At 45.3% G+C, this 20,737-nt stretch overlaps 1 protein-coding gene across 1 annotated transcript; it reads right to left on the bottom strand.

The window, feature by feature from the left end:
• Positions 1-6: 6 nt before the first annotated feature.
• Positions 7-19,319, bottom strand: ADPRHL1 (ADP-ribosylhydrolase like 1). Its single transcript, XM_006909347.3, has 7 exons — positions 18,852-19,319; positions 13,666-13,830; positions 8,979-9,104; positions 7,028-7,168; positions 2,348-2,475; positions 1,632-1,764; positions 7-295 (listed from the first exon to the last, which is right to left on the bottom strand). Exons 1-7 carry the CDS (start codon positions 19,063-19,065, stop codon positions 138-140), a joined length of 1,065 nt encoding a protein of 354 aa, XP_006909409.1. The 5' UTR covers positions 19,066-19,319; the 3' UTR covers positions 7-137.
• Positions 19,320-20,737: the final 1,418 nt, after the last annotated feature.

Genomic DNA, 20,737 nt, shown 5'->3' with positions numbered 1-20,737 from the left:
AAGAGTTAAAATGTAATCATGGACAATTAGGCATGGATTCCCAGTGAACCGAGAGTCAGGTAAGTCTCACTGTAGACTTCCTTGGGGCACTTGGAGCTGGAATGGGCTCCCTAGAAAGGGACAATGGCAGAAGGGCTTTACTTCTCCTCTGTGGACAGGCGGTGAAGAACTTCACCCAGGTGCACCAGCTCCTCCTTATGCTCCAGGTCCTGGTACAGGCCTTTGGGAACAGCGGCCAGGCCGTGGAGCAATCCAAACAGGCAGCCTGCAATGGTTCCTGTGGCCCCGCTCTCACCTGGAACAGAAACATGGTCCTCAGGTCTCAAAGGCAGAGCAGGAAGGGGTGAATCACCATGAACTTGACATTAGCCAGGGCCTCCAGACACCCCCTGCCAAGGCCCCATTTTAGACACTCTTCTGGACTGACCTTTCTACAGAAAGCAGCACCAGAGCTTTCTCAGCGTCTCCACCCTCCCTCGTGCCAAACCCCAGTTTCGCTCTGGGTGGCACCGCACAGGCCCTGGGCAGCTTTTGCTGTCCCCAATAAAGGGGCCAGCTTTCCTCTCCCTCCCTCCCCAAACCGTGACAACTCAGGATAGTGTGCAGATGCCTTTGCTGTCCTGAGGGGAGAGCTGTCCTGAGATTCCTCCCCTCCAGGCTCTCCAGGGAGGCCAAAGTCCACGCTGAGCTCCCTCACAGGCTGTTTGTTGCTCCCGAAGACCCCCATCCGCCCTCCCTCTTGCTCTCAGTTACGGGCACTGGGCTATTTGGATCACTTCTACAGGTCCCTCTACAGGCTCCCTTCTCCCACGCTCATGGCCACCTTGCTGCCCTTGGCTCCTGTCATCCTTTCCTGGGCATCTCCTTTCCCACTGGGAGCCTCCATGCTTTTAAAGAAGCCCCCCTATTGTCCCCCAGGAAGTGCAAGCATCTCTACCATCTCGGCACAAGGAACAGCACTCGTTCTGATAATAGTTATCTAATATTGATGGAAGCCATGTCCAGGAAGAGGTTACATATACTTCGTATCTTCTTACTTTACACTCACAGGAGAAAATGGGCACCAGGGAGTGAGGCAAATTCACTCAGCTGTGGAGCAAAGGGCACTGCTATGAAGAGGCACAGTGGTGAACTCCTGGCCCCTCGTCTTCAACTGTCTCAATAGCCCTGCACTGTGGGTCTTACTCTCTCACTTCACAGAGTCAGGCCCGAAGCATGAGTCAAACCCTGGGCCTCCTAACTCTAACAGTGCAACCTCTCTGTGACTGCAAAGTCTGCAGAGGTTACAGACAAGATGACAGTGATTATAGAGAGCAGAACTCTGTGTGGCCAGCACCAGTGGAATCCATGTGCTCTTGAACCAGCAGCCATGAGGGAGAGGAGCCCTGTACTCCAGCCATCCTGAATACCACACTCTCTCTAAGCTCAGGCTCACAGGCCAGCCTGGGGCAGTCCCGTGAACCTGCCTGCAGCCTGTGATATCTGTGCACGAGCGCACTGGGACCAGCACCCTGCCTAGGGAAGGACACACATTCTGAGGGTCCTTCATGCCCAAAGCCCTGGACATCCTGACAGGGTGCTTTAGGATGAGAAGAGGGTGCTGGCCTCCTGGAATTCCAAGGGAATCTCACCTCCATGAAACATGGCCCGGTAGCAGAGCTCCGTCCAGTTGTTCCTGGCTCCTAAAAGAGCATCATAGGCAATCATGGGGGCATCATGGCCCCGCCGTCCCCCTCGACCTTCCGAGCTCCATTTCTTGTAGGTCTGAAGAAAGAGCCATGGGTCAGAGGCACAGGCCAAAAGTAGAACTGCGTCAATTTGCCTTAGAGCATGAGCTTCTGGGGTCTGCCCTGGTCGTCCATTTACTTACTATACACCTATGGAACACCACCTGTGTGCCCCAGGGTTGGGGATGAACAGCGAGCAGGAGAGGCTCACTTGTCATGGCTCTTCCACTCCAGCCATCCAGAAACAGACATTCCACAGATAAACAAACCCACGACAACCTGTCAGGTAGCCGTAAAGTCTATGAGGAAAAACAGAGCTGGGCCAAGGGATCGAGAGTGCTGTGATAAGGCTGTTAGGACAGCATGTCCAGGAAGCCACTCTGTGGGGACATTCTGTCTGAGTAAGGAAAAGGGACAAAGAAGCCTTCCACGGGCCCTCCCACCTGCAACTGCTCCCTCAGCCCATCTCTACTGCTTGGGGAGGCCCCACTAGACATGGGGCTCGGAAGGCAATAACATGGTCCAGGTGTGGGGTGGTTTCCCAGCGTGAGACCCATTGGGCAGTGGGCCCCTGACAGCTCCTATTCTCCTATTGCCGTCTGGGATGCAGCAAGACTTACCTTGTCCCTCTCCTCTGCATCATAGTGGTCGGGAAAGACGGCTTTACTTTCCGTGCCTTCACTGATTTTTCTCTCCTCCAAGTAAAACTGCCATTTAGCTTCAAAGTAAAACCAGTGCTCCTGGTACTCTAAACATGAAGAACAAGGTAGGCAGGACATCATGACCTTCAACTGGAGTGTGGGGACCGGAGTGACTGGGGGACAGGACCGAGGGGATAGGCTCAGAGATGTTGTGGGCAGTGAGAGGGAGGGAAGAGAAGACAGGGCAATGCCCTTCATCCTGCATGGGGTGGGAGGACAACTGGGCGTCGCACCTTAGAGATTGCTCCAGAAATTCAAACATGCTTATATTTGTAGCTACTTTGAAACAATAACAAGTAAGATGGATATGGGGGAAAAGAGCAACTCAAAGAGTTACTTAAATATATTCTGAAACTAAGACAGCAATTGCAATATTTTTGAGTGCATTCTTTGAAAATTCTGAACCTATATTTTATTAATTCAGCACTGCCTGCAAGGTAGGGAGAGAGGACGTTTCACTACTCCTATTCCTAATTAATGGCTTGACATCCAAGCTCTGGAGGTGTCAAAGCAACTTTTCTGATGTCATTTAGTGAAGAGAGCTTTAGCTCAGAAACAAGTCTGGAGCAGCAGCTACACTTGCTCATGGACAATAGGAGATGACACTCTGAGTCTTAGAGCACCCAGGAGGTCATGAGGTCTTCGTCGTCCCTCACCTTGGTGGCTGGGCTAGCACACTTGATCTTGTTCTGGATATCCGGCAGGACCATGGCTCTATCAGCCAGCCAGGCTGTGAACTGAGTAGTATGGTTAAGAGGTCGGTAAGGCCCAAGGAAATCAGCTGACCCAAGGAGCCACAGACTCTGTACCTGTCTGTGGCTGAGGAGCTTGGTTCACAGGGCAGTGACCAGAGAGTTTGGGTGATCACTGGCTGCAGAGGGAAGCCATGTTCCCATTGCTGCCCTTCTAGCCACAGGGCAGTGACCAGAGAGTTTGGGTGATAACTAGCTGCAGAGGGAAGCCATGTTCCCATTGCTGCCCTTCTAGCCACAGGGCAGTGACCAGAGAGTTTGGGTGATAACTAGCTGCAGAGGGAAGCCATGTTCCCATTGCTGCCCTTCTAGCCACAGGGCAGTGACCAGAGAGTTTGGGTGATAACTAGCTGCAGAGGGAAGCCATGTTCCCATTGCTGCCCTTCTAGCCACAGGGCAGTGACCAGAGAGTTTGGGTGATAACTAGCTGCAGAGGGAAGCCATGTTCCCATTGCTGCCCTTCTAGCCACAGGGCAGTGACCAGAGAGTTTGGGTGATAACTAGCTGCAGAGGGAAGCCATGTTCCCATTGCTGCCCTTCTAGCCACAGGGCAGTGACCAGAGAGTTTGGGTGATAACTAGCTGCAGAGGGAAGCCATGTTCCCATTGCTGCCCTTCTAGCCACAGGGCAGTGACCAGAGAGTTTGGGTGATAACTAGCTGCAGAGGGAAGCCATGTTCCCATTGCTGCCCTTCTAGCCACAGGGCAGTGACCAGAGAGTTTGGGTGATAACTAGCTGCAGAGGGAAGCCATGTTCCCATTGCTGCCCTTCTAGCCACAGGGCAGTGACCAGAGAGTTTGGGTGATAACTAGCTGCAGAGGGAAGCCATGTTCCCATTGCTGCCCTTCTAGCCACAGGGCAGTGACCAGAGAGTTTGGGTGATAACTAGCTGCAGAGGGAAGCCATGTTCCCATTGCTGCCCTTCTAGCCACAGGGCAGTGACCAGAGAGTTTGGGTGATAACTAGCTGCAGAGGGAAGCCATGTTCCCATTGCTGCCCTTCTAGCCACAGGGCAGTGACCAGAGAGTTTGGGTGATAACTAGCTGCAGAGGGAAGCCATGTTCCCATTGCTGCCCTTCTAGCCACAGGGCAGTGACCAGAGAGTTTGGGTGATAACTAGCTGCAGAGGGAAGCCATGTTCCCATTGCTGCCCTTCTAGCCACAGGGCAGTGACCAGAGAGTTTGGGTGATAACTAGCTGCAGAGGGAAGCCATGTTCCCATTGCTGCCCTTCTAGCCACAGGGCAGTGACCAGAGAGTTTGGGTGATAACTAGCTGCAGAGGGAAGCCATGTTCCCATTGCTGCCCTTCTAGCCACAGGGCAGTGACCAGAGAGTTTGGGTGATAACTAGCTGCAGAGGGAAGCCATGTTCCCATTGCTGCCCTTCTAGCCACAGGGCAGTGACCAGAGAGTTTGGGTGATAACTAGCTGCAGAGGGAAGCCATGTTCCCATTGCTGCCCTTCTAGCCACAGGGCAGTGACCAGAGAGTTTGGGTGATAACTAGCTGCAGAGGGAAGCCATGTTCCCATTGCTGCCCTTCTAGCCACAGGGCAGTGACCAGAGAGTTTGGGTGATAACTGGCTGCAGAGGGAAGCCATGTTCCCATTGCTGCCCTTCTAGCCACAGGGCAGTGACCAGAGAGTTTGGGTGATAACTAGCTGCAGAGGGAAGCCATGTTCCCATTGCTGCCCTTCTAGCCACAGAGATACCAGGAGGTGCTTGGGATGGGTCCTGGGATGGCATTCCAGGTTGCCAAGAGAATCATAGGCCCTCAGAAACACTGGCCTGACTGTGTTTTACAAAACTAAAGGTGAGGTCCATTTAAGGTCCATTTCAATGAAATAAGATTAAAAGTGAAAGACAAAAGCAGTAGAGCCAGGATTAGAAGTCACAGATTCCCTTAGCCTTGCAGAGACATGTAATTTATAACAGAATGCTCACGCTGGGTGTGGGCACGAACTCAGACATATCAGGTAAATGGCCAGTCAACTGTGGAAATAGATGTCCAGACATAAAAACATGGAAGAAATTTGTTAGTTGTCCTTATTGCCCAAGGTCTAGGAAGAATATTTCCTGGAGGTGTTCTATGGGACATCATTGTTTCTGGTTAATTTTAGGCATTCTGTTAAAAAGGGTTCTGCTGTAGAAGTTTATAAAACCTCGGGTTAAACAAATTTTAAGTTAAACAAAAAGAATAAAGTCTCAAAATTATCTGACCAATGACTTTCCTTCCCATTTTTTTCATGGGACATCTTTGACTGTTGTTCTTCAGAAAACACTGAGGAAATCCGTTTTGATACTAGAGTTCTGGGGAGATGTTCATTAATATAATGTGAGTGCAATAACTGTGTAGTTTCATACTCTAATATTACTTGCCCATCTCTTTCAGATGGGTTAGGGTGACCCTACTTGGATTGGGGAGAAGACTAACCCAGTGAGCACAGACCAACCTCCACAGGGATGACAATGACAAATCAAATGGAAATAAACCTAAGCGTGGTGCTGCCACTCGTGTTCTATAGTCAAGTTTACAGAAAGATGACTACTCAGGGACACGTAAGTTTGCTGTGAACACTGAGGCTTCTCACTGCTCATTGGAACAGGGCCCCTGTGGAGAAGTGTTTCCCAGCACTAGTTGCAGGCAGATACAAATGCGAAGGTCTCCTTGTAAAGTTGTTTCAGAAGCTTCCCACATGGCCTTCTAGAATATAGTCCCTGAGCCTTGGAGAGTGACAGTAAAGTGATTTGTTGATTTTCTGTTTCAAGACTTCAGCCTCAGGCTGTTCTGAAAGGTTGACAGCCTTGCTCCTGGATTCAAATCCTTTATCTCCCTCTCATCCAGGACAAATCGGATGATTTATTCTAGAAATTCTCCTCCACAATTTGAGAATATCAAAGACCGCATGAAGCTGTTCGTGTCCCTCTGTCGGTCAGTCTCCTGTAGAGAAAGCCGAGGATTTCCTAGTCTTGTGCCTGCTGTCCTGGGTCTGCTCTCCCTCTGGGAACCCATGGGGAAAGGGGTGCAGGCCAAGAGGAGAACAGAGGCCCCTCGACTGCTCAGCCAAAGGCAGCAAGACTATGAACCCCTAGAACCTACGCTGGATTGGCTGGATTTGCTGGATTGACTTCACTCGTGGCCAAAATGGGCATGAGCCATTTGATGACGGGTTTTGGGCAAACTAAGACAGATGGAGCTTCCTGGGAGTAAATGTCATCAGTGGGAACAGACCTCTGTCTGGCCTTCATGTGGGAGACCAAAGTCTCTTGGGTCAGGCACAGCTGTCCATTAGGTTCCTGGGGCAGTGTAGATGTCAGTGTCAATGTCCCTCATCCCTCTCTGAGAAACGGCTACTTAAGTACAACTTGGAAAATTAAATCTAAGTACAGTAAGGCCTCACTTAATGTCTTTCATAGGTTTGTGATTTTAAGCAAAATGACATGCAAGGATATCAGTTTTACCATAGGCTAAATAATGTAAACAAGACTTAAGTTCCTATGGTGTCTCATCAGCAATATCACAAAATAGTGTTGAATGAAACAATGTTATTCTAGGAGCTGCTGTATGCACCCCACTCCTCTTTCTGGAACCACTGTGTGTCTCTGTGCACACCTGGGGCCCTCCTGAGTGGGTGTTGCCCTCTGACTAGGCAACACTTCAGAACTTCTATGTGGGGTCCACCTGCTCACACCGACCCCACGACCCCATGGGCATGCCCTTGATTTCAAGGTGGGCAAATGGACCTTAACTTCTTTGGAAGCCAGTTCTGTCCAAATCTGTTCTAAGTATGAATTGACACCAAATCTAGGTGCCAGTGCAAGTGTGACAGGAAGGAAGGCCAGGCTCACCTGCCATGTGCCGGATGGTCTTCTTACAATATTCTTCAGCCAGTGGGACCGTCTTCATCATGTCTCTCCCCCACTGCTCGAGAGGCTTTCCTTGTATAGCGTAAGATGCAAACAGGGCCGTGCATAGGGACCCAAGGAAGCCTGGAGGACAATGGGGAGAGAGGGACAACAATGGCACCTGAGCCACGTCCTGCTTCTGGAATGCTGGACAGGCCATTTACCAGATGTAGGACCCTGGGCAATTACTTCGTGTATTTTGACCTCTCTATACAAAGGGGTATGATACTTACCTTGCAAGGGCTGTCATGGGGATGGATGATTTTAAACACAGATGAGTGCCTGCCAAGCCAGCCCATGGTAATGGCCTTGCAAAGACTGCACCTGCCCAAGAAAGTACATTGCCATTTCCCTGAGACGCTCTCAGAGGCTCCCTGGCCACTCCTTGAGGCATCAGTTATGGATCATTTCAAAGGCAGGAAATAAGTATCTACTTCTCAAACCCAGGGTTCAACTATTGTCCTGACCACCTGCCTTCACTCTGCCTCCTCTCATGGAGTGTTTCAACTCCAGAGTCTAGGACAATACACGCTGTAATAAAAATCGTGACACTTGCTGTCAAAGGTGGTTTGAAAATTGAAAAGGAGAGTGGAGTTAAAATGTACATCCTGGTACTAATTTTGTACAATCAAACCCTTAAAACATTTTCAGTCATTCTAGAAATATATAAATGACTTAGCTATTAAACATGTAAAACAACATTTGTTTAATGAGTGGGTGATATATTAGCCAATGTTTTAGACATTTAAATTTTCAACCCAGATTCTTGTACTCATTGCATTGTTTCCAAATGTTGAACATTTTCATGTCGGAAGGTTTTTGATGTTTAATTTACTTCTAGTTGATCCAGTCAGGCAGCAGATGTTCGGGTCAACTCCCTTTCAAACATCTAAGATGTTGCCAACTGGTTAAATTTTATGCCTTTCTGCTTAAACTTTAAAGATCTAATGAATTTATTTGTGGATGTCACAACTTAGCCTGTCACCTCCTGCGGTGAACTCATCGGTGTATTTTGCCACATCCACTCATAAGGTGCTACATCGCTCACTCGCGAAAGTGTGCTTTCCAGGAGGGCACAGTGTGGACCCTCGCGAACTTAGTGAGTGACACATTAAAATGGAATTAGAGGTAAACTTGAAAGAGGAAAGCAGTTACTGGAGAGAAACTGGCAGCCTCTGGACCTGAGGGTGGAGAGGGGGCAGCACGTGTCACCTATAGGTGAGGATCACAGGTACAGGAGTTTCTTGTCGTACTTCTTTTCGACCATTAGGAGCTGACTGCCTTTCTAAGTCATGTCTCACAGTTAGGAACTGGGACTGCTCCGCCTGCCCTTCTTCTGTGTGGAGGATGTGGGATGGGGGATCCCAGAATGCAGCTGGCCCCACCATGCACAGTAAGTATGTGCTAAGAGGTTTTGTTATTCCACTCACTTTATCCTCACACACAGAATAAGTGGGCATAGTCGTCCCCGTTACAGGTTAGGAAATGGAGCCACAGGTCATTAAGTGACTCGGTCCAGCTCGCATAACCAGTAAGTGGTCCGTCTGGCTCAGAGCCCTGGCCTTGGGCACAGAATGCGGCAGCAAAAAATGCCTGACTACTGGACTGGCTTTGGTGTTGAAAATAGGACATAAATGCTAACTCCCATGACTTCAACCCAGATGCTAGCTTCATTTGGATAACTGGTCCTTCTCTTACCCTCTCCAAAATCACCAAGCTTATTGTTAATCCTGTTTTTAAGTTGAAAACAGAGTTTAAGTAAAACCAAAGATTAAAAAACTCAAGTCTGCCAACAAATTGCAAACCAAACAGTGGATATGATTACGTGAAATTTTAGTCTAGTCTGCCGGATGGAGAATTACGCAACAGGCACCTGCTCCCACGCCAGTGCTACCTGTGGGGTGGTTGTGTGTCATCCTGCCGCACTCGATGCTGACTTCGATAAGGGTCTCCAGCCGCTCAGGCTTCCAGTACCGCATGCCGATGCACATCGCTTTGGTGGCAGCTCCGAATCCTGAGCCTACACGGAACATGAAGCACCTGAATTAAGACTTCTGCTCCAGTAATTTCACATCTGGCAATCTATCTTTCATGAATTATCTGAAAATGTATAAAAATTTATGTAACAACATGTTTATCATAGTGTCATTTAAATGCGTGAAAAATAGGCAACCCACCTCAATGCCTGACAAAGAAAAGAGATTAAATAAATTGCAAAGCATCCATACGTTGGAATATGATTTAGCCATTAAAAACAGAATTTTTGAAGACATGGGGAAATGCTCAAAATGCTATCGGGAAAAAATGTGGAAGACAGAATTGCATACACAGTATACTTTCAGTCATATATGGTTTCTCTTTTTAAAAACTGCTTCATTGAGTTATAATTGACATATAACTTATTTTAAAGTATGCAAGTTTATAAGTTTTGACACATGATACACCTATGAAACCAGCACCTAAAGACAGTGAACATAGCCATCATCCCAAAGTTTTCCCGTGTCCCTCTTGCCCTCCTCGCCGACCTCTGATCTAGCACTATAGATTACTTTGCATTTTCTGGAAATTTACATAAATGGAATCATACAGAATGTATTCTTTTTTGCTTGATTTCTTTCGCTCAGTGTAACTATTTTGAGATTCATCCATATTGTTGTATATCAATACTTATTCCTTTTTTGCTGAATAGTACTCCACTGGATGGAAGGACATTTGAATTGTTTCCAGTTTGGGGCTCTTATAAATAAGCTGCTATAAACATTCATAACCAAACCTTTTTCTGAACATACGCTTTCTTCTCTTGAGTAATTCCCTCAGAGTGGCACATGTAGCTCATATGGTGATGAATGTTTAACTTTTTAAGAAACTGCCTAACAGATTTCCAAAGGGGGTGCGTCATTCCACATTCCACTGGCAGCTCCTTCACATCCTTGACCGCATTTGCTCTTGTCAGTCTTTTGAATTTCAGCCATTCTCTTAGGTATGTTGTGGTGTTAGGTATCTCATTGTGGTTTTAATTTGCAGTTTTGTAATGACTAATGATATCGAGTAGTAATTTACTATTCATATCGCTTCTTTGGTAAAACGTTTGTTTAAGTAGTTCTCCCAATTTTGTATTGGGTTGCTTGTTTTCTTACTAAGTTTTCAGAGTTCTTTATACATGCTGCATTCAAATCCTTTATCAGATATATGCTTTGTAGTCATTTTCTCCCCCTGTGTGGCTTGCCTTTTCATTCCTTAACAGAGTCTTCTGGAGAGCAGAAGGATGAATTTGGGAAGTATTCATCCTCTTCAATTCTCTGGAAGAGTTGTGTACGATTGGTATTATTTCTTCTTTAGATGTTTGGTAGAGTTCCCCAGTGAGGCCACCTGGATCTGGAGTTTTCTTTGTAATTTCTTTTATAGATGTAATGCTATTTAGATGTTCCGTTTCCTATTGAGTGGCCTTTGGTAGTTTGTATTTCTTTCAAGAAATTTGTCCATTTTGTGTAGGTTGTTAAATTTATCGACATACAAATTTTAAATAATATTCCCTTATTTTTCTTTAATTTTTGTGCCATCTGTAGTGATGCCACCTCTCTCATTGTCGATATTGGTAATTTGTGTCTTCCTCTTTTTTCCTGATTATTAACTTTTATTTTTCCAAAGAATCAGCTTTCGGTTTTATTGCGTTTCTTTATTGCTTCACTCTGTTTACTTTGTCACTGATTTTCACCCTTATCTTCATTATTCTCTTTCTTAGTGTTTTGGGGGTTTAGTTTGCTCTTCTTTTTCTAGTTTCTTAAGGTAAAGCAGAAGTCATTGGTTTGAGATCTTAATATTAAAATTCTGCCTATAATTATGGATTTGCCTATTTTTTCATTCAGCTTTATCATTTTTTGCTTCATCTATTCTGAAGATTTGTTATTAGGTACATAAACATTTAGGTTTGTTATATCTTCCTGATGAATTGATACATTTGTCACATGAAATTACCTTCTTTTCCCTGGCAATATTCTTTGCTCCCAAATTTACTTTGTGTTATTAATAGAGTCACTCTGGCTTTCCTTTGATTAGCATTACTTGGTATCTTTTTCCATCTAACTTATTTGTGTCTTTATAATTAAAGTGCATTTCTTATAAGCAGCATATAGTTGGGACTTGCTTCTTTATCCCCTCTGAATCTCTGCCTTTTATTTGGGGTCTTTATATTTGATGCAATTAGTCATATGGTTGGGTTTAAGTCTATCATCTTGTTATTTATTTTCTATTTTTCCTACCTGCTATTTGTACCCTTTTCTCTCTTTTCTTGTTTGGATTGAATATTATCGAGCAGGAAGATCCAGCTACCAATCCCAAGTGAAGATTCTCACTATGTGAATTATGACAAAGACCATAACAGTGCCGCTATCAGAAGGAGTGGCCTACAGACCTTGGCTTGCTCCATGTTCTACAGGTTCAGAGTTGCCATGGAGGACTCAACACACGGGCATGGGTTGGAATAAGGCTTTGCACACAGAAAGGAGAAAACAAGCAGCCAGATCTGAGTTAGTAGTATGCTCCGGTCTCCCAGGGCTTGTGGGTCTCTCCAGAAGGCAAGGTCGGGCTGTGGACTGCATGCACCCCGTGCTGCAAGTGAAGACCTCATTCTTTGCCCACAGGAGCAGATATATATACTGGTGGGGCTGGTCAGGTGCAATTTGATGCCCATGTTTAAGCAGTACAAGGAAGTTCACTGCGTACCCAGACCAGGGGAAGCCTTCTCCTAATAAGGAAAAAGAATCTGAAGGTTGAGTGACAGCTCTGCACCTGGTCTCCAAGAGGTGAATGTGCCAGGCACAGGGCACTGATTGTGCAAACCGAGAGACACAGGTCGCACAATGGCTACTTCTCTAGAAAATACTGTCAAAATGATTCAATTTCATTTCTTTTGTTGGCTTACTGGTTACAACTATTTTGTTATTTTAGTGGTTGATTTGGGGCTTTTAGTGTACATCTTTAACCTATTACAGTGTGCCTTCATGTGATATACCACGTCATGCCTTATATAAGAACCTTACGATTGTACACCTCCATCTCTCCCCTCCCAGCCTTTGTGCTAATGTGCCATACATTTGCTTATACATATTTCATAAACCCTGCAATACCTTGTTATCATTTGTTAAGGTCAATTACCTTTTAAAGATATTTAAATAAGTTTAAAAATCATATGTATTTACCCATGAAGTTACCGTTTCCATCGATCTCCATGCCTTTGTGTAGGTCCCTATTTCCATTAGCTATTTTTCCCCTTCTGCCTGAATGGCCTCCATTAGCAATTCTGGTAGTGTGGCTCTGCTGGTGATGAATTCTTCATCTTTTATTCACCTGAAAAATGCTATTAGGCCTTCGTTCTGGAAGATATTTTTTCTAGGTATAGGATTATGTCAAAGTTGTTTCTTTCCGCAAGTTAATGATGTTGCTAGGCTATCTCCTCTCTTGTTTTTCTTCTAACAAGAAATCTACTGTCATTTTTACCTTGATTGTATGGGATGTCTGTTTTTCTCTTTATTACTAGTTTTGAGCAATTTGATCGCTATGTGCCTTGGCGTAGTTTTCTTTGCATTTCTCATGCTTGGAATTTCTTGAGTTTCTTGGATCTGTGAGTTCACAGTTTTCCTCAAGTTTGGGAATATTTTGGCCACTATTTCTCCAAATCTTGTTGTTGTTGTTGTTGTTGTTGTCGTCCCCCTTTTCTCTGTGTAGAACTCTAGTCATAGGTATGTTGGCTTGCTCTAAATTGTCCCATGGCCCCCTAGCATTCTGCACATATTTTTGGATATTTTTTCTCTGTGTGTTCCATTTTGGATAGTTTCTATTGCTGTGCCTTCAAATTCACTAATCTTTTCCTCCAAAATGTCTAATCTGTTAATCTCAGCTAACGTATTTTTAAACTCAGACATTATAGTGTTTTTCTCTAAAAAGATGATTTAGGTCTTTTTCATACCTTCATGTCTCTACTTAAGTTTTTGGAAATACGGAATATATACTATTTTATATCCTTGTCTGAGAATTCTAATGTCTGTATCAGGCTCCATCAGTTTGATTTATTGATTTTTGTCTTCATTGTGGGCTTTATTTTCTCAATTCTTTGATTGGATGCCAGCCTTCAGTATAAACCCAGAGGGCAGGTCAGGGACCCCAGCAGCTGAGGCCCTGGAGACAGAGACTGTGGCTACCTAAATACTTTACCCCATAAATACATGAAATCATCATGGAGACAGACATTTATGCAGGTGGTGTATGTTTTTCTCAACGTTATAGCCAAAAAGCAAAGCAAAGCAAACAAACAAACTTAAAGGGAAAGCAGTGGAAAATATTTCTTAAAATAAAGCAGGGATTGATGACAAAACTGTTGGGGAAGTCGGTGTCCTCTAAATAGACACCCACATGGGCGGGCTGGCTTTCCAGGCGGCACACTGCCCTACAAAGGAGCCCTGGCAAATCCTTCTCAACTCGCACAAAACAGCAAAGCGGCTGGTTAGTGGGATGACAGATGGGTTCATGCCCCATGATAGTTCTCCAACACAAGGCTTTAGTGGGAGAAGCAAGCATTTCCTCACCCTTCTCGTTGAAAGGCGTGTGCCAGGCAAGAAGATAGTTATCTGGCTTCAGCTGCGAGCAGCCTTCAATGGTAGCTGGGTCTGCTCGAAGTTCTGGAAGCTTCTCAAGGACTTCCACGTAGCGCTTCACCATCTCCCGGTACAGATCATCCAGGCACCAGTAGTCTGAGGAAGAAAGGAGAAGGCAGCCAGAGTGGGTGGGAGGGGCATTTGCCTCTTAAACCCCAATGCAGCAGCAACAACAGAGGTGACCGTAGCATTAAGTCTCCAAATTGGTGGAAGAGGAGAAAGATTTTCGTGATCCATCTCACACAGCCCTGGCTACCTAGAGAAATTTAATATGCAGACAAAAAATTCGCTTTAGATTTCACTTCGATTTCAGACATTACAGCTCGTTGTTGTGCTTATCATTCTAGTTACAAGAAAGAAACCCATGATCCTCATATACTGCTAATAGTTCTATCCATGCAAGGACACACTGGACCAAAATCTGCCTGTTTGTTGGGTTTTTAAGAACCCATGTCTGAAGTACAGGAAAGAGAGTCTCTCCCATCCCCAGCTCCCTTGTTTTTACACCAATGAAGCAGTCAGTACTTGTCAGGCATTGTCCCAAACTGCATCCCCTGCCATGTGAAGGTGTTCCAGAGACAAGCGTGGTCTCAGGTCCCTTGAAATTATGGGGCATGGAAGACAGAGGAACCATTGCTTGCTGACCGCCTGCCATCTGCCTGGTACTCTACCTTAGATGATCTGCATCTACATGATCTCATGCAGTCTTCCCATGACAGCAATAGGCTCTTATTTGTCATATTGTTTTCTTCCAGATAAGGCTCCGTGAAGTTACGCGACTTGCCCAAGGCCAGAGCTGGTAAATGGATTTCAGTTGTAAAGCCTGAGTTTTTCTGCCATTAAATTAATCCACAGCATCGTGGGTCCAAGGTGCCTGGTCATATAGGAGAGCAGGACTGGGGTGGTGGAGGGACCGCTGTGCCAGGGGAGGCAGGCAGGTACCTGCCAGTGCAGCTCTCGTAGCCACTGACAAACTCATTTGTGCAAAACTGCATTTCAGGACTTTAGGCAGACATCAGGAGCCAGCTACTGCTCCTCCTTTCCTTGGGGGTGGATTCTCCATCTTTGGTGGTGGTGGGAGGAGAAAACACCTCTTGGTCCTCCGAGCTCAGAGCAGGCAGTGGAGTACCATTGGCGTGAAAACCCACTGGCCTTTCTGTGGCCTGTCGAGACCTTCATTAGACCCTCTCAGAGCCAGGGTCCTGACACAGAGGGGTGAGGGAGATGAGACGTCCACTTGGCAAACGCCCTGCTGCAGGAAGAAAGCCTCAGTCCTGGCAGTGGTTATAGCAGGTGGTACTCTTCTGCCCTGGAATTGTGACCCTTTGGAGATAAGACTTGGTGAAATGAGTGGCTCTAAGTCCTTTTATCCCATTCTCTGATCTCTTAACAGCAAGGAGAGTTCCACGAGATCCGGCCCACTGCTCCTATATTGGACGCACTCTGCATCGCCCCATCTCTGAGCAAGGGACAGAGAGGATGTGGCAAGACCTTTGTCCTGGAGGAATGAGTTCTGCGGGTCACATGGAGGGGTGTCCCATCGGTAACTCTGCAAGAATAAAACTAACCTCTAGCTGGGAGGTGTGAGCCACTGGGATCTGTCCAGGAGGCTCTTAGTCGCCAGCACTATCAGTTACAAACAGCCTTTCGTGACTCAATCCGGGGTTAATAAACCTGGCCTTTCCAGAGTCTCCTAAAATAATCCCTTTTATTCCGGAATCGCATCCTTGCTTAAGGGGGAAAAAAAAAATCCTTAAAAACAAAGTGGCAACTAAAAGCCCTGTGTGGTTTCAGGTTAGAATTTAAACTAGAAACAGATGTTTCAGAGCTACAGAGCCTTGGACTCTCTCACCTGAATTTCTCTACCCCAGACATGGTTTCTCAACTCCTTTTTTCTCTGTCTTATCTACCCAGTCTCCTAAAACAGCGGTCCCCAACCTTTTTGGCACCAGAGACCAGTGCTCCTGTGAGAATCTAATGCCTGATGATCTAAGGTGGAGCTGGGTGGTGATGCTAGCGCTGGGGAGCGGCTGCAAATACAGATGAAGCTTTGCTCACTCGCCTGCTGCTCCCCTCCTCCCAGGTTCCTAACAGGCCATGGACTGGTATGGGTCTGCAGCCTGGAGGCTGGGGACCCCTGTCCTAAAAGACAAATCAGCTTATGAAACCATTGATAAGTCTCCCAACTAATGTTATAATAGAGAAAAGCCACAATACCAATGTCAAGTTACTCTGCAAGAAAAATATCAGTCTTCCAAAATGCTGTTATCAGGGAGCCATTGATTGAGGAAAAGAAAGAGCTGAGTCTAGACAGGCTTTGTCTGCTCATACTTGGTCAGGCCTCACATTCTCCCTATAGGTTATGGACATGCAGGTGGCACTTGCTGCCATCTCCAATAGGGCTAACGACCCCCTATTCCTCTCCTGCAGCAGCAGTGATGTGGCCATCTTGCTTAGCCATGGCAGTTGGAGTTGCTGACCCTCAGATGCATGAGACATTGTGGAAAGACAGATATTAACTATATTGCCACAATAACTTACATGCTCACTCATACTGTACTTATGCTGTCCCATTTGATCCTCACTTAACCCTATGACTAACATATTATCATCCCTAAGTAAGGCTCAGAGAGGAAAAGCAGTCTTCTGACTAGTAAGTGATGGAGAACTAGGGGTGTCGCAGTCCAGACTCCTAAGGGGAAGCCCCCCTTCTCATCCTTGGGTGACGGGTGCAGGACCACGCACGCAAGGGAGCCTTTGGTAAATGCGTGTTGAGTGAGCTCTTTGTTCCTAAGCTATGTTTACTGGATTATTTACCTACCTTGTGGGTATTGGCTACTTCCTAGGCCAATATCTGCTTTCTTTCCACACTGGCCTTTTCAGAGACATACGCAAAAGTAGGACGTCACACAGGCTGCACCTGACCTTCCTCATCATGCTCACTGGATAGCAGAACTGTGGTTTACCAGACCACACAGTTACATGGTTTATTGGCTTAGGGCACTTCTTAGTGAAACTTATTTAAATATGTCAAGATGTAGTCAAGTTGTGAAAGTCTTCCCGTCTATGGAAAACATGTTGAAGAGCCACTGCCCATTGGAATCCTTGAAATATTTGCATGTTCAGTAACGTCAGGTGGTCAGGATAGTGCTTAAGAACATAGGCAGTGGAGCCAGGTTATTTGGGTTCCAATCCCTGCTCTGATACTCACTTGGCTGTGTAGCATTGGGCAAGTTATTTAACCTCTCTATGTATAGTTTCCCTTAGCTGTAAAATTGTAATAATAAAGTCAACCTTTAGGGTGATATAAGGATCAGATGATGATACACATGAAGTTAGAACAATGCCTGCCACAGAATTAATGCGGTGTCAGAGTTAGCTCAGAGGCTCCTTCCACAGTCTATAATTTGTTAGTTTGAGAAAAAAAATTGTGCTGTTTGAAAACTAAACTTAAATGAAATTTCAACTTAGATTTTTATGAATTAAAAAAATATATATATGCTTGCTTGAGTTTCTGGAAAAGTACAAACAAGAAAGTGGCCTTCATGAGTGTTCTCTCATGACCCACAGATCTGCCCTGCACAGCAGTCACCCTCTTCCTGCAGCTGGTGGCTGTGATCACATAGAGAAACTCATTATCTTTCTTAAAAACAATGCCCCAAACGTTCACAATTGTCTTAAATGTACAAATTTCACATTGAGAGTAGATTAGATCCTATTTCTGCCAAGAGGACTTGACTAGATCTAATCTCAGAGAGCAGTTATTATCAGGAGTGTCCCGACCTGTGCTGGGTATTGTCCTGGGGGTAACTACGCAGAGACACATCGTGGATTCTGCCATTCACAAAAACTTACCGAAGTGCTAATGGAGACAAGGGGACGTGTGGACTGTGTACTTTGTGACACGGCATCAGACACAAATGAAAGAAGCAAGGTTTAAGGGTAAGGACCAGCTGCATGCAGCTAAAACAAGCTGTGGTTTTATGTCAAAAGCCATGCTTTCTAGCAGATTCTTGGGGCAGGGGGCATTACTGTTCCGGGCTGCTAAAATGCTATTTAGTTCCCTTGAACACAGAGAATGTGAGAATCTTTCTGAAATCATCAGAAACGGGAAATATTTGGATTTCATAGTTGTGTCGACTCAGAAAGACACTTCACCATTTTCAACACGTTGTGACACTTTATCTTATCTGTGGTGCTTTAGCTCTGTCCCTAGCTATTTAGGAACCAGTCACCAAGTAGATGACATTCCTGAACAATGACCACAGAGCTAATCCGAGCGTGCTCACAGCAGATACATGGAATGGCGAGGTGAGCTCATAAGTGAGATTTCATTGACTTAATAGTCACCCTCAGATTTTAATTTTGCAGCAACGTGCTAATAACACGGGTTTTTAAAGAACAAATAACTTGTAGGAAAGTTGTGCTACATATTTATATATCTACTGTTTCTCTGAAATTCATATAAAAACTTGCTCATCCTAAAATCAATCTGCTACTTAAAGAATATTTTAAGAAACTTTGTTTCTCCCCTCCCCAACTCCAACCAATTTTATAGCATTTTCTTAGGACATATTTATGTATAAGCAACTGTCCAAGCTAAATCATATTTTGATAGCTGGCATTTAACCCTAATTTACTGGAATTTAGAAGTAATCCCCAAACAATATTATTTTAGTTTGTCCTAATTTAAAACTGGCTTATTACTTTATATTCTTTTGAAATAAATTCAGAAGGAGGCTTAATACCTGCAGTGAAAAGTTGAGCCCTTACCTAAAACACTCCAAAGTGAGAGATTTAATTGGTTTTAACACTAGAGACAGAGGGCTCAGCTTAGTGAATATTTAAGACACAAATGAAAAGTCATTGTTTAAGAAACTGCCTCTGCAGATAAGCAGAGTGAAATAATATTGCCATCCAAAAAGACTACATGAGAAACATGATCTGCCACATGTCCGATTTGCTGAGGGACACCGATGTATATTAAATTGCCACTTTTAGCAGTGGCATCGGGTGACACCACGGATGAAAGGCCGCATCGCCTTCAAAGCTCCAGTGCTTATTGCAAGAGCTCTGGTTCACCCGACACGTTGCGGGGCACGGTGGCCAAGCCTTACCTGTGGTGAGGGCCCCGGCTGTCGTCATGTGCATGATGGTGTTGTCACTCACCGGCCATTTCTCTGGTGAGAGCACGAGGTGGTCCAGCCCCCCAAGTTTTTGCAGCTCCTCCTGGATCTTTGTGCCTGAAGCACTGTTCTCCTTGCGGGCGTTTCTGTATCCGAGAGCATCCCCGACACTCCCCAGCAACATTGCTGCCTGAAATTTCTCCATTGCAGAAGTGGTTCCTTTGCCCCCACAGCTGCTGAGCACGCCCTGCCTTTGTTGCTTCCCAGAAGTCGCAGCCTTCAGTCCACCTCGCTGACCTCTGTTCTGCTCATTGTGTCGCTGTCAGGAACTTCCTCGAATGGCCGGGCACTCCTTTTCCGTCTCTGCAGGTGGCACCAATGAGAAAACTTTCTGGACCCTGCAGCTCACAGCGCTTTCCGAAGAGCCACGTGGAAGCATCAGCTTTCTTTAGCGTCTGGACAGACATTAGCTCATCAACAGAGGAGGCTGCGAGCTTAGTCAGCATCCAGAACAACTCCAGATGCTCTCTCGCTTAGCAACGATTTTGAAATAGTTTATATGCACAGTATTCTTGACGAAATGCACACATTTACACACCATGAAATTCACCCACGTTCAGTGCAGTCTGATGAGCTTGTGTAAAATGTGCACTGCTGTGCAACTTTCACCATAGACCAGTTTTAGCCAATTGTCACTCCAAAGTCCCCTTTGCCCATCTACTCCCTGTTCACTCCACCACACCCTCAGACAATCATTCATCTGCTTTCTGTCTCTATAGTTGTGCTTTTTCTAGAAATTTAAAGACATGAAATAATACACTATGTGGCCTTTTGTGTCTGGCTTCTTTCATTTAGCATAATGTTGAGATTCATCCATTACACACGTGGTTTTGTTTTTTGGAAAAATTTTTTTGATTATATGTTTATGATAGAACACTTAGAAAATGCAAAGAGTAAAGAAACAAAGCACTTCTAGCTCCAGTGTGAAAAATTATTAAGTGTCCTTACAATTCAATGTTCAACTAAAGGCTTCCCAAATATCCAGACTTCAGGTTGCAAAGTGTATGAGCAGAGTGTAAAGCCTCACGGTGGCATCCATGGTGGCGCCATCATTAAGCATCATCTATTAATCGTGGGAAGAGCACTCGAAGATGTGAAGAGGCTAGGGGAAGGCAGAATGTATAAACCAGTCCACCTGGCTGTCCCCCAGGCCCTGGAGAGTGACAGTGACCACTGTGGAGCTGTGCTTTCCCCTTGTCCCCTGGAACTTGGTCGCTCATCAGATGAGAAGTGGGAGAGTGTCACACTTGCACTTTGAATAATAACAAGATTCTAAGTTGCATTTAAATGAACATAGTGTTAAAAACGAGGTTCTGAAATATTATTCCAGCTGCACAATTTTGATTCTGAAACAAATAGTCCTTCAAAAAACCAGCACAGATGGTCCTGGGTTTCTGGGTATGCAGGTTCCCTATCCAATAGGACAAGGCAGATAACAGCAGCCCTTGATTTAGGCAACCACTACCATAGGTAGAACAGCATCATTCTGCAGAAATGTTTGTAGTTGAGGGCAGAGGTATAGTGATTTCTTTTGCTAATTGAGGCGGTGGAAACCTTTATCGAAGATGCTAGGAGAAACCATACTATTTGGCCTATGTTAGCAAATAGGATGAGTTCACTAACGTGTTCATTCAACATTTGCTGAGCCCCAACTATGCTATCAACTGTGAATATAGCAACACATAGAAAAAAATCTATCCTTGCCTCCATGGAGCCTGAAGTCTAAGATGTATATAATATTACATTTAAACTTTTACTGAATTAAAATAACACAATAGCATCTATTACGTCACCTAGATAGAAAGATGATGATGTCT

Source organism: Pteropus alecto, unplaced genomic scaffold, assembly GCF_000325575.1.
Source record: "Pteropus alecto unplaced genomic scaffold, ASM32557v1 scaffold13, whole genome shotgun sequence".
Lineage (NCBI taxonomy): Eukaryota > Metazoa > Chordata > Mammalia > Chiroptera > Pteropodidae > Pteropus > Pteropus alecto.
The sequence above is the reverse complement of the archived record's forward strand: the minus strand, read 5'-3'. Positions and strand labels throughout refer to the sequence as shown.